This window comes from Rana temporaria, chromosome 11 (genome assembly GCF_905171775.1).
Source record: "Rana temporaria chromosome 11, aRanTem1.1, whole genome shotgun sequence".
Lineage (NCBI taxonomy): Eukaryota > Metazoa > Chordata > Amphibia > Anura > Ranidae > Rana > Rana temporaria.
Window position 1 is genome coordinate 34,518,953 of NC_053499.1, and position 12,964 is coordinate 34,531,916.

General features: G+C 49.5%; 1 protein-coding gene across 1 annotated transcript in view; it reads left to right on the top strand.

Moving 5' to 3' along the window:
* Positions 1-769: 769 nt before the first annotated feature.
* KIF18A (kinesin family member 18A) overlaps positions 770-12,964 on the top strand; it is a 122,205-nt gene continuing 110,010 nt past the window's right edge. The window contains exons 1-2 of the mRNA XM_040328340.1: positions 770-912; positions 10,414-10,769. Coding sequence (XP_040184274.1) covers positions 10,445-10,769 — 325 coding nt within the window. The 5' untranslated portion in view covers positions 770-912; positions 10,414-10,444. The remainder of the gene's footprint in view (positions 913-10,413; positions 10,770-12,964) is intronic.

Genomic DNA, 12,964 nt, shown 5'->3' on the forward strand with positions numbered 1-12,964 from the left:
CTACAGGGCATGATTTTTCATGCGGTATAGCAGCGCTGTTTTTAGCGCTGTACCGCATGAAAAACGCCCCCGTGTGCAAGGGGCCTAACAGCCGGCACTCGCAGTCTGAAAGGGGTCTAAGCAAAACTTTATTTTTAATTTTTAGATAGAACGAGGGTTATAACAGGTCAGATTTTTTTGGGTTGCCGTGCACACAGTTTACCCTTATTTTTGTAACTTTATTGAGATGTCACAAATGGACATTCCGCTCTTCTCTACGCACTGCGGCATGAGGTAACGTGGTGTCGTGTAACATGCTACAACAAAGTGTTCAAACATAACCTGTTCTACTTTTTCACGCCAATGCAAGGCACTGATATGATTGGGTGATATCAAACATACGGCAAATTGTGAATGAGCCCCGGGCCGGGATATTATTACAGCTGTGATTGGTGCTCTGTACATTATTGGCTGCAGGAATCCAGGCTTCCCTGCCATAGATAGAAGTAGCCGTGCTCACGCACACCCACCGTCTATAATGACATTACACGGAGTCAGTGGGCGCTCACAATGCCGCACATTCTCTCTCCTCACGACAGAAGCAGTGAGGGGAACGCTCCACTCCCCGCCCCCGCCGCGTCACGTAACACAGCTCGGCGAGCAAAAGCGGCGGGAAAAGGGTTAACAACCACGCCGAGGGTTCCCTAACCGTCAACAAGTGACGTCACCGGGCACGGCGAGCCAGCCAATGAGGATAAGGAAGGGCGGGAAGAGGTTCCAAGGGCACGTCATCCGGCGCGCCGTCCAATGGGAGGCCGGGAAAGAAGAGCCGCTGCAGTTTGAATCTACTAGCGGGGAGGCCGTAGCTGTTTCCGGGGTGTGTGAGACGGAGAGGGGCCGGCGAAGCGGAATGTGAGGGGGAGAACCGTGCAGGTGAGAGGCGGCGGCTGTGTGGCCTGCAGTGATGGGACTGGCAGCGCTCCTGTAGTAATGTCACCTGAGAGGTCCGACTCTGCCCGCAGCTGTGACCGTACTGAGGAGCTTGTCATAGGCTGACCCGTGTATGGGAGAGTGACGGGTGACTGAACACTGGGGGGCCCTGAGCCTTACTCACACTGACTTCCATAGAATACATCTAGATCTCCAAACTATGGCCCTCCAGTGCAAGAACTACAATTCCCATCATGCCTGTGAATGGTAGAGTTTTACAATGCCTCATGGGACTTGTAGTTCCCCAACAGCTGGAGGACCGTCGTTTGGAGATCCCTAATCTAGATGGGTATGGACCTTGCTCACTGGCTATGTCGTCCATAGATAACTCTAGATCAGGGGTACCCAACCAGTGACCCGTGGAGCAGTGGCGGCTGGTGCTCAAAATTTTTGGGGGGGGCGCAAAGGAAAAAAAAAATTGCAGTCTCACTGTGCCCAAACGCAGCCACTGTTACATGCCATCAAACGCAGCCACTGTGCCATTAAACGCAGTCACTGTGCCATGCCATTAAACGCAGTCACTGTGCCATGCCATTAAACGCAGTCACTGTGCCATGCCATTAAACGCAGTCACTGTGCCATGCCATCAAATGCAGTCACTGTGCCATCCATTGTCACCACTGTGCCATCCATTGTCACCACTGTGCCATCCATTGTCACCACTGTGCCATCCATTGTCACCACTGTGCCATGCCATTAAACGCAGCCACTGTGCCATCCATTGTCACCACTGTGCCATGCCATTAAACGCAGCCACTGTGCCATCCATTGTCACCACTGTGCCATTAAACGCAGCCACTGTGCCATCCATTGTCACCACTGTGCCATGCCATTAAACGCAGCCACTGTGCCATCCATTGTCACCACTGTGCCATCCATTGTCACCACTGTGCCATGCCATTAAACGCAGCCACTGTGCCATCCATTGTCACCACTGTGCCATTAAACGCTGCCACTGTGCCATCCATTGTCACCACTGTGCCATCCATTGTCACCACTGTGACATGCCATTAAACGCAGCCACTGTGCCCTTTAATGGTCGCCGCTGTGCCAATTGTACCCAGTAAATGGCTCCCCCCCCCCCCCGGCACTTACCTTTACTGCTTTTAGGCATCCACGTCCCACAATGTCTTCTCCCGCCCTCGATGACTGACAGGCGTCTCAGCCAATCAGGTTACAGGTAGCCAGAACCGGCCAACCTGATTGGCTGAGACGCCTGTCATCTTATTCAAGGGGCGTACAGTCTGTGCGCTCCGAGAATAAGCTTCCGGGACCCGAGGGCTGTATTGGGAAAGCCTATCAGAGCTGTTGGCTTTGATAGACATTTCCTTACAGCCAACCAGCTGGCGTTATTCAGATGGCTGGACATTGAGCGCCGACCATCTGAATAGCAGCGGCGAAAATAACATAGATTCGTGCAATGCATGAATCTATGTTATTTGACTCAGTGGCCAGAGGGGGCGGCGCTCCAGCGCCCTCTATGGACGATCCGCCACTGCCGTGGAGCCTTCTAATGTGGCCCGCCATTTCCTGCTTTGGGATAGCGGGTTCTCAAGCCATCCCAGAGCATCAGTGTTTTAAATGAAGGTAGAGGAAGCAAGCGGCTGCGGAAGGAGCAGAGTCGCATATGCCGATGCTTCCTGTATAGCGCTGGCTCCTGTCACATGCAGAGTGATACCAAATGCATTCTGCCTGGGACAGCAACATTGCTAAAAGCAGTGTATATACGGTGGGCATATCTGTTCTGCAGGGGTTACTGGGCTGCTTTCAACCTGATCCGCAGTTGCAGCGCACCTTCGGGTTACCTGCACTGACTCAGACTTCTGTTATTATCTGCGGGTTTGATGTGCTTTCAGAAAGTGCGCCACACCAGCAGGCTATAATATACATTGATGGCATCTAACCTGCAGGAAAGCCATGGGTGCACTGTGCTGCATCCGCAGTGCAGGTATACTGCCGCACATCAGTGTGAAAGCAGCCTTAGGCCCCTTTCACATTATCGGTTCAACCCATTCACCTCTATCGAGTGGCTGATGTAAACAAACTTGTGTCCATTTGCACCCACCCACCTACCTCCAATCCGATCCACAAAAAAACAAAAGGGAATCCATCCCCCTTCCATCTGATTGGATGGGAGGGCTCACAGAGTACAGTGGGCTGTGTCTGTTTTTTTTTTTTTCCTCGGACAGTATTTACCAATGACAGAACAAGATAAATCTCTCCAGCATGGACTGACCGCAAATAACCTTTCATTATCCGTTTAAAAATGATGGCTTTACATACTCTGTACAAAAAATAATAAATGCACATCTTTTTTGCAGGTAAAATCGTGCATTATTTTCTCAAGTCGTCTTCCAGGACGGCACCTTGAGAGTAGACTGGCTCCACCTGACAGGAAACACAATCAGAAAGAGGTTTAAAAGCCCCGCCCCTCCCCGTGCACCTCAGTTATTGATTGTGTTTCCCACCAGCGAAACAGTTTGTTATTTTTTATCAGACCTAAGGCCTGGGGCTGGTGGTCCCCCTCCGGGTACTGAGCAGTGGGTCCTGGGGGCCGTCCCTGCCTCAGCTTAAAGGTGTAATGCCTGTCCCGGGGGGTTTTCCCCGTGTGATAGGGGGGGGGGAGGAAGATTGCAAACAATACCCCCCTTCTTTCCTTTCTGTAGGAATCCCTGGGATAGTGGCTATTCCAGTACTCCTATGTGGCCATGTTCCCTCTCCTCCAGGACCCCTTACCTGCTGGGCGGGTGTGAGGGCTTCCTCAGCGTGGCTCTGGTGTACTGTCCTCCCGGGGACATTTTCGAATGGAGCCAGCAGTCGACGCCGCGTCACAGGCGGCGCGCGGTGATGACGAAGTTCCGCTTCCGGTCTTCACCAAAATGGCGGCCGCCAGCGGCGTCGGCTCCTCGCTGTTCTCACTGCAGCAAGGAGGAGAGTGGCGCCTACACGACTTCGCTATGGAGCGCGAGGATCGTTCGCTAGCAGCCGCTGCCGAGGACACCACCAAGGGTGAGTCTGCCTCAGAATGTCAGGGGGGCATATTGGACTGGGTCCTCTCCCTCCCCCCCCCCCCCCCCCCCCTCTCTCCTCTCCTCTCCTCTCACACTTGATGTTTGAACTGTGATATATTTTTTCTCTCCCCTTACAGGGGAGGAGGTTTCTGCCCAGGGGGAAGCTGCTATTCTCTCCCTAAAACACACTTCCAAAACCAAGAGGTGTGGTAACTGTAGCATTAAGCTGGCTGCAGATTACTCCAAACTTCTTTGTGCCAAATGCATACAAAAATTGACAGCAAAGGAAACTTCCCTGATTATGAAAGAATTCCTAGCTGTCCAATCCCAAATGCTCTCCACATTAAAGGAATTTAAGGACACCTTAAAAAATAGGGATCCTGAGCCCATAGCAGCCGGCCCCTCTTCTCAAGAGAGCTCATCCACCCCAGTGCCACGAGTTTCCAGGGCTAGGGAGTCTCTCCTATCTGACACCGAAGATTCAGAGGCTCCAGAAGATGGGGTAGTTGATAGTCATTCTGAGGATGAGGATGCCAGATCAGGCAAATATATTTTTTCTACAGATGACATGGGGGGTCTGCTGTCTGCTGTCTATGCCTCTGAGGGGATCCAGCAGCCAGCAGAGCTAGTGTCACCTCAGGACAGAATGTACCAGGGTTTAGCTAAACCCCAGCCAAAGGTTATCCCAGTCCATCAGTCACTTAAAGATATAGTTCTGAGGGAATGGGCTGAGCCTGAAAAGAAACTACTAAGGTACAAGACCTGGAAGAGGCGCTGTCCCTTTAAGGAGGAGTTAGAAAATACTTTGTTTAAAACTCCTAAACTAGATGCATCTCTAGCCCAACTCTCCAGGCAGTCTGACCTCTCGTTTGAAGATGCAGGAAACTTAAAGGATTCCTTAGACAGGCGGGCAGACACCTCCCTTCGCAGGGCCTGGGAGGCTAATACGGCCGCCCTTGGACCCGCTTTAGCCTCTTCCTGCATCGCTAGGAATGCAGATACCTGGTTAACCAGACTTCTGGAGCATGTACCTCAGACCTCCAAGTTTAAAGAAATTAGAGATTCTCTTACAGTCATAGGCAGTGCGGTTGCCTATCTTGCAGACGCATCGATTGAAACAGTCCGATCCTCTGCTAAGACGGGTGCTCTCGTCAACGCCGCCAGAAGGGCGGTATGGCTCAAGACGTGGGAAGGTGATCTTGCTTCCAAGACCCGTCTATGTGCCCTGCCCTTTGAAGGTACTCTTCTCTTTGGGGCAGGACTTGATCAAGCTCTAACTAGGGCCTCAGAAAAGGGGAAACGGTTCCCCCCAAAACCTAGACCTAACAGGAGAAGATTTTTTCGAGGCCCCCAGAATAAAAACCGACCTTCTGACCGAAGATCGGCCTTTAATAAGCGTTGGATCGCGGGAAAGGATAAGCCAAAAGGGGGTATCCTTTTCCCCGATCCCAAACCCGCAGGTAAGGACTCCAAGTGACTTAAGAGTCGGGGGAAGACTCTCCCAATTTTTTCCAGCCTGGGAGAGTATAACACGGAGTCCTCACATTCTGCAAATAGTGAGGGAGGGTTACAGATTGGAATTCCGACAACTTCCCCCCCCCAATATTTCTCCTCACTCATCTACCCCAAGATCCCCTCAAGGCAGCTGCCCTTCTGGGAAGTGTCACAGATCTAGCTCAGCAGGCAGTCATAATCCCAGTTCCGCCAGGACAACAGGGTCAGGGGGTGTACTCACATATTTTCATGGTGCCCAAACCTTCGGGGAAATTCCGATTGATCATAAATTTAAAACTTTTAAATACCTTTCTCCTCTACAAGAAATTCCGCATGGAAAACATTTACAGTCTCAAGGGACTGTTGTTAGAATGAGTCTTTATGGTAACCATAGACTTGAGGGACGCCTACCTCCATGTCCCAGTCTTCAGGGACCATCAAAGGTTCCTCCGATTTGCCATTGCCTCCCCTCAGGGGATTCAGCACTGGCAGTTCACCGCACTCCCCTTTGGTCTGGCCTCCAGCCCAAGGGTTTTCACGAAGGTCCTGGCAGAGGTGGTCGCCTTTCTACATCTGAAAGGGATCTCCCTTGTCCCCTACCTGGACGACCTACTGCTTTTCAACCCCAGCCGAGAACTCCTTCTCTCGGATCTGGCCACCGTCCTGACTACTCTGGAATCTTTGGGATGGATTGTAAACAGAGAAAAATCTTCTCTCCTCCCAGAACAGAGAAAAATGTATCTGGGATTCCTGATAGATTCCATAGAGAAAAAGCTGGTTCTTCCAGAGGACAAGATCCAGAGACTCGGGTCAGTGGTCAGGTCCGTCATGGGGTCAATAGAAATTTCCCTCAGACAGATCATGAGGTTACTGGGACTGATGACCTCATGCATCCCAGCGGTCCCATGGGCCCAGCTTCATTACAGATCCCTGCAGGCCTTCCTGCTCTCCTCCTGGGACGGGAAGGACTCATCCCTAGACTCCAGGGTCAGCATCCCGGAGTCAGTAAAATGCACACTGGGGTGGTGGCTCATTCCTCAGAATTTGGAGGAAGGCCTCCCATGGAACCAGACAAATCCTCTCAGGATAACCACGGATGCCAGCTCCTGGGGGTGGGGAGCCCACATGTCGGGTCTCCAGGCCCAGGGGTGCTGGGATCGACAACAGAGCAGGTCCTCTTCCAACTTCCGCGAATTATTAGCGGTCGGGAAGGCCTTGGAGGCGTTCGAGGAGAGAGTCATAAACCAAGAAATACAGATTCTCTCCGACAACGCAACCACGGTGGCGTTCATAAATCACCAGGGAGGCACCAGGTCCCGTTCCCTCCTAAGGCTGTCCTTAGAAATTCTGAGTTGGGCAGAACAGAGAGTCCTCTCCCTTTCAGCAATCCACATCAGGGGAGTCCTAAACTTAGAAGCGGACTTTCTAAGCCGCCAACCCATCCTCCAGGGGGAGTGGGAATTAAATCGAGAAGTCTTCGACTGGGTTCGACATCGTTTCGGCAACCCAGAGATAGACCTCTTCGCGAACAGGAAGAACAGGAAGGTAGAAAGGTTCTTCTCCCTCTCCCGGGATCAGGGATCGGAGGGTGTGGATGCGTTGGCCCAGGCCTGGACATTTCAGCTGGCCTATGCTTTCCCTCCCCTGAGTCTGATCCCAAGGGTCCTACAGAAACTGAGTCGCTCACGGGGGAAGCTGATCCTGATCGCTCCCCAGTGGCCCAAAAGAGCTTGGTTCCCAATGTTAGAACGTTGGTCAGTTCTTCCTCCCCTTCCTCTCCCGGTCCGAGTGGACCTTCTGCGGCAGGGACCGATCTTTCACCCAGAGCCCGACTTTTTCAGTCTGACGGCCTGGTACTTGAGAGGTGGAACCTGCAGCGGAGAGGTTGTTCGGAGAAGGTAATAAATACCCCTTTGGCTAGTCATAAGGAGGTCACTAGGAAAATCTATGCTAAGACCTGGGGGGTTTTTTCACGCTGGTGTGCAGCCAGGCAAGCCCCACTACCTGAAATATCTGTCATCCTGGAATTTCTCCAGGAAGGAGTTGATCTAGGACTAGCCACAAGAACCTTAAGAGTACAGGTAGCCGCCTTGTCCTACTTTTTAGACAAGAGGCTGGCCCTGGATCCGCTGATCAAGCGATTCCTGTCGGCTAGGGATAGGTTATCCCCTATTCAAATCTCCAGGGTTCCCCCCTGGGACCTCACCTTGGTTCTAGACCATCTATCCAAACCTCCGTTTGAACCGATAGACAGCATTCCGGTTAGGCTGTTGACATTTAAATTCTCCTTTCTTCTGGCTATTACTACGGCCAAAAGAATAGGAGACATGCAGGCGCTCTCAATCAAAGAGCCTTATTTTCGTCTTTTTGAAGACAGGGTAGTCCTAAGTCAGGATCCCCTGTACCTACCTAAGGTGGCAACGAAATTTCATAGGTCACAAGAAATTATTCTTCCTTCATTTTGCGCAAATCCACAGAACGAAAGGGAAGAGACCTTCCACTGTTTGGATGTAAGACGCTGTTTGTTAAGTTATTTGGAAAGGGTGAGCGAGTTCAGACGCTCATCTCACTTGCTAATTAATTTTTCAGGACAGAAAAAGGGTTGCCAAGCATCTAGAGCCTCTATATCTAGGTGGATAAGACAGGCAATTTCATTAGCATACATTAAAGCTGGCAAAACAGTACCTAAAGTCAAGGCACATTCCACGAGATCTATAGCAACCTCCTGGGCAGAGAGAGCAGGAGTTTCAGTGGAACAAATCTGTAGATCAGCAACGTGGTCAAGCCAGAACACCTTTCTCAAACACTACCGAGTGGAACTTCTGTCACCCCAAGACTTGACGTTTGGCAGAAGAATCCTGCAGGCAGTTGTCCCGCCCTAAGGTAGGCCTGAGGGTTACTTGCTTATCTCTCAAGGTGCCGTCCTGGAAGACGACTTGAGAAAATACCAGTTACACTTACGGTAGCTGTTTTTCTGTAAGTCTTACAGGACGGCAGGCCTATTTCCCACCCTGAGGAATTTATATGGTTTGTATTTTTATATACTGGTTCCCGTGCTCTTATGGTGGTTACTTTATCACTAACTGAGGTGCACGGGGAGGGGCGGGGCTTTTAAACCTCTTTCTGATTGTGTTTCCTGTCAGGTGGAGCCAGTCTACTCTCAAGGTGCCGTCCTGTAAGACTTACAGAAAAACAGCTACCGTAAGTGTAACTGGTATTTTTTTGTATTTGGAGTCTGTAAAGCATTGCACCGGCGATCAGGAGATCAATGGTGCCATGCAGGTCTCCTGCACGCTGTCAGTGTATGCTTACCATACAGGTAGGTCAATTCTCGCTGACAGGAAGACTCAATGAATTGCCACTAGAGGTTGGCTGATATTCGGCCATTTTGGAGAAACCGTCATTGGCCGATTATTATCCGAATTAGGCTGATATTTAACACTGCCCGCTCCTGTGTCAGCAGAGTGTGGAGGAACATGGGGTTCCTTTTCCCTTCTCCACACTGTCTGCAGAGCACCGCCGCGGTGTGTGAAACATTATGGAGAGAGAAGGGAGCTGTCATTAGTGAGGTTAGATGTTGGTGTGACCCAGCTATCCAACACCAGCCAATGGGATGAGAGATCTGGGCGGACCGCTACATGTATGTGGCCCCGCCCCTTTCTTTAACAGCCCGATCATTGGCTGGATAGCTGCTGGGGCTCGCCCACCCCGGGTCCTGCCCACCTCCGACATCACGCTGAATCTCCCTCCCTCTCTCCCCCATACAGTTTCACAGCGCTGCAGAGAGCAATTTCGCAGTTAAATTATCGTCTGTGAAACCTGCCAGTGCTAACTATTGCCATCCAGTGCCACCTGCCAGTGCCAATCAGTGACATGTGCCAATTAGTGCCACCTGCCAATGAGTGCCAACCAGTACCACTTGCCAGTGCCACCTGCCAATCAGTACCATCTTCTAAATGCCAATTAGTGCCATCCAGTGCAACCTGTCAGTGCCACCTACCAAAAAAAATAAAAATAAAATCGGCCGCAAAAATCGGCATCATATATCGGCCACCCGATTTCTAAATATCGGCATCGGCCAGAGAAAAACCCATATCGGTCGACAGAGTGCCATAGTAGTTCATTCAGAACTACAAGCCACCAGCCGCTAAGGCTGTCAAGATTTGTAGTTCATTCGTACGCAGAGCTCTGTGCATGAATGATGTGTTGGTGGAGCCCCGTGCTGCTTTCAAAAATGTACAGCTAGTATGGGAACTTCTTCTTCTCGTACTGCTGACGCCTGGGGAAATTGGCGGGCTGCAGCACTGGGAACATGTTACATTAAATCTTAGGAACACGCTCCTCCATAAATATGGGTGTAACATGTTCCTAAAAGTGAACTTGGTTTTTTAACTACACTCCAAAGGCTATTTGATCCTTTCAATAGAATATGGTTTGCAGTCAAGGGGCCCTAGCATGTTAACAAAAACATTGCAGTTTTAAAATATTGTGCTTAATCTACGATGGTAGTCTTGGCGGCATCCCCCAAAAGACTCCTAGGGTTAAAGTCGACCTTGTCCTGCCTTGGATCTGGGACATTCTGTGCATTAAGTCCTTATTCCCAGTATGACATGAGCGAAGGGTATTTCCCATTCACAGCCTGTGCATGCGCTTTCTTCCCTATTGTGAAGACACAATACTTAATCTGCGTACAGTACTTGTACAAGGCCACTGGTCTTTATGTTCACTCGGTACATATTTCCATTTAACAAATTGGTGTAAATGAGATTCTACGCCCATTGATGGTTGCTGTATTCAGTTCAGAGACATTTCTGATTCCTATGGATTCCAGCACTTGCCACATTAACCCTTTCACTTTTTTTTTATGTTTTTATTTACTTTGCTTGACCTGCTGTATTGGAGTGTCATTGTGTAAACTTTGCTCTTCTTCTTTTTCCAGTATTTGAACCTTGGTCTGGAGTTGTTCAGCCATGGCTACAGGAGAGGATGACGTTTGCAGCCATGTCAGAGTGGTGATTCGAGTCCGTCCTCCGAATGAAAGGGAGAACTTGGCAAATTCCGCTACTGTCGTCCAAGTGGTTGATAGAAACATTCTGGTATTTGATCCAAAAGTAGAAGAAGTGAATTTTTTTCATGGCAGAAGCGTCAAAAGCCGGGATGTGTCTAAAAGGAAAAATAAAGACATTAAGTTTGTATTTGACTGTGTCTTTGGTGTGGACTCAACACAGCTGGAAGTGTTTGAACAGACCACTAAGATTGTGCTGGACGGTGTCTTAAATGGATATAACTCCACTGGTATGTATTACCGTATTTATCGGCGTATAACACGCACCGGCGTATAACACGCACCCCAAGCTTACAAGGGAAGTTTAAGGGAAAAAAAACTTGCATTTTAAATGTCCATCAATGCAGCCTTATCAGTGTCCATCTGCTGTCTTGCCCAGCATCCATCAGCAGCCTTGCACAGAGTGCATCCAGCCTTATAAGTGTCCATCTGCACCTTGCCCAAAATTGCAGCATTATGTATTTTTAATTTGCGCCTCAGCCGAGCTATACAGAGCTGGATTTCCTGTGTATTCGGCTTCTCTCGGCTCCTCTCGCAGTCCCGCCCCTTGGCCCAGCTCGTATGACGGACACCACAGCAGTCCAATGGTGGGACATAAAGGCTAGGAGGTGGGACAGGGCGTGACTGTGAGCGGAGCCAAGCCTAGCAGAGTACACAGTACGATCGGCTCGGTCTATGTCGGCGGCGCTCAGAGACAGCGGGGATTGGCGTATAACACGCACCCACGATTTCCCCCTGATTTTAAGGGGGAAAAAGTGCGTGTTATACGCCGATAAATACGGTACTTCTGTGTATATTCATTGAGCACATAGTTTGTGTAGTTTTTGACATCCACACTTTTTTTTTTTTTTTTTTTTTTACATGCTTTCTCCACAACTTTGTTTTAGCAAGAGCTAATTCACACTAGAGGTCGACCGATATGGGTTTTTCTCTGGCCGATATATGATGCCAATTTTTATTATATATTTTTTCCCCGCCCTTCATCTCATAAAAACGAACAGTTAGACCCCTTTCACACTGGGGCGTTTTTCAGGCGCTTTTGGGCTAAAAATGGCGCCTGTTAAGTGCCTGCAAATACGGCTCCCCTGCAGTCTGTGTGAAAGCCAGAGTGCTTTCACACTGAGGCGGTGCACTGGCAGGACTTAAAAAAAAAAAAAAAGTCCTGCAAGCAGCATCTTTGGAATGGTGTATTACCGCTCCTCCACCACTCCTGCCCATTGAAATGAACGACACCGCTGCCGAAGAGCCTGAAAAGCACTTCCGCAGTAGCGCTTCACAAGAGCATTTAACCCCTTCATCGGCCGATAGCTGGGATATAAGCGCCCTGCTAGCAGCCAAATAGCGCCACTAGAATGACAGTCCAGTGTAAAAACAGCGGGGTTCCGTTGATTTTTTATTTTTTTTTTAAAAGCCAGCAGCTACAAATACTGCAGCTGTTGACTTTTAATATGTGGACACTTACCTGTCCCCTGGGCGCACGCAATGTCGGCACCCAAGGCCGATCTCTCCCTCGGGTGCTGCTGCTTTGCAGCTTCACCTCCTGGTTCCCTACTGTGCATACGCAAGTCGCGTAAATTTTTTATATATATATATATATATATATATATATATATATATATATATATATATATATATATATATATATATATATATATATATATATATATATATATATATATATATATATATATATATATATATATATATATATATATATACAGGGCTCAAAATTTCAAGTCCTGAGCTACTAGCCAGGCCTCAAGAGTTACTCGCCACCAGTTGCACCACCTAATTCATACACTGCCCTGCGCCTAATTGCACCCGTAAACACGCCCTTGTAGATTATCTCATTGAAAATGACAATGTTTTATGCAGAATCAAGTTACAAAATTAAATATTACCAACAACAAGTTTAACAAAATGGGACAGGGCACTGGGGGCAGACCAGAGGGACAGGGCACTGGGGGCAGACCAGAGGGACAGGGCACTAGAACTGGGTCTCTTCCCCATTCTCTTGCTGTCTCCTCTGCAACTCCCATCCATCCTCTCTCTCTCTCTCCCATTCATCTCATCATCAGGAGCCTGTGTGTGCGGCTCCACGCTTGCATGTCCCCACTTCCCCCTTTTATTCAGGCTGGCAGAGAGGAGAGGAGCTGCAGCACAGCGGGTGGGAGTACAATCCAGCGCTGAGATCCACACAACTGCACAGCCATTGACACCATAGCACAGCGCACACTGACAGCGCACAGCACACATTGAGACCAGTCTGCTCACAGTGCTCAGGCTAAACTGTTGGACACTTACATAGAGCACAAGGAGAAGAAAACTGCACAAACTAGAAGGCTGCCGCTCTCATGTCAGGGCAACTTTCAGTGAGCGCTGCACCGGAGTGGTAATTTTTGCAATCCTCCACCTCACTCATTAC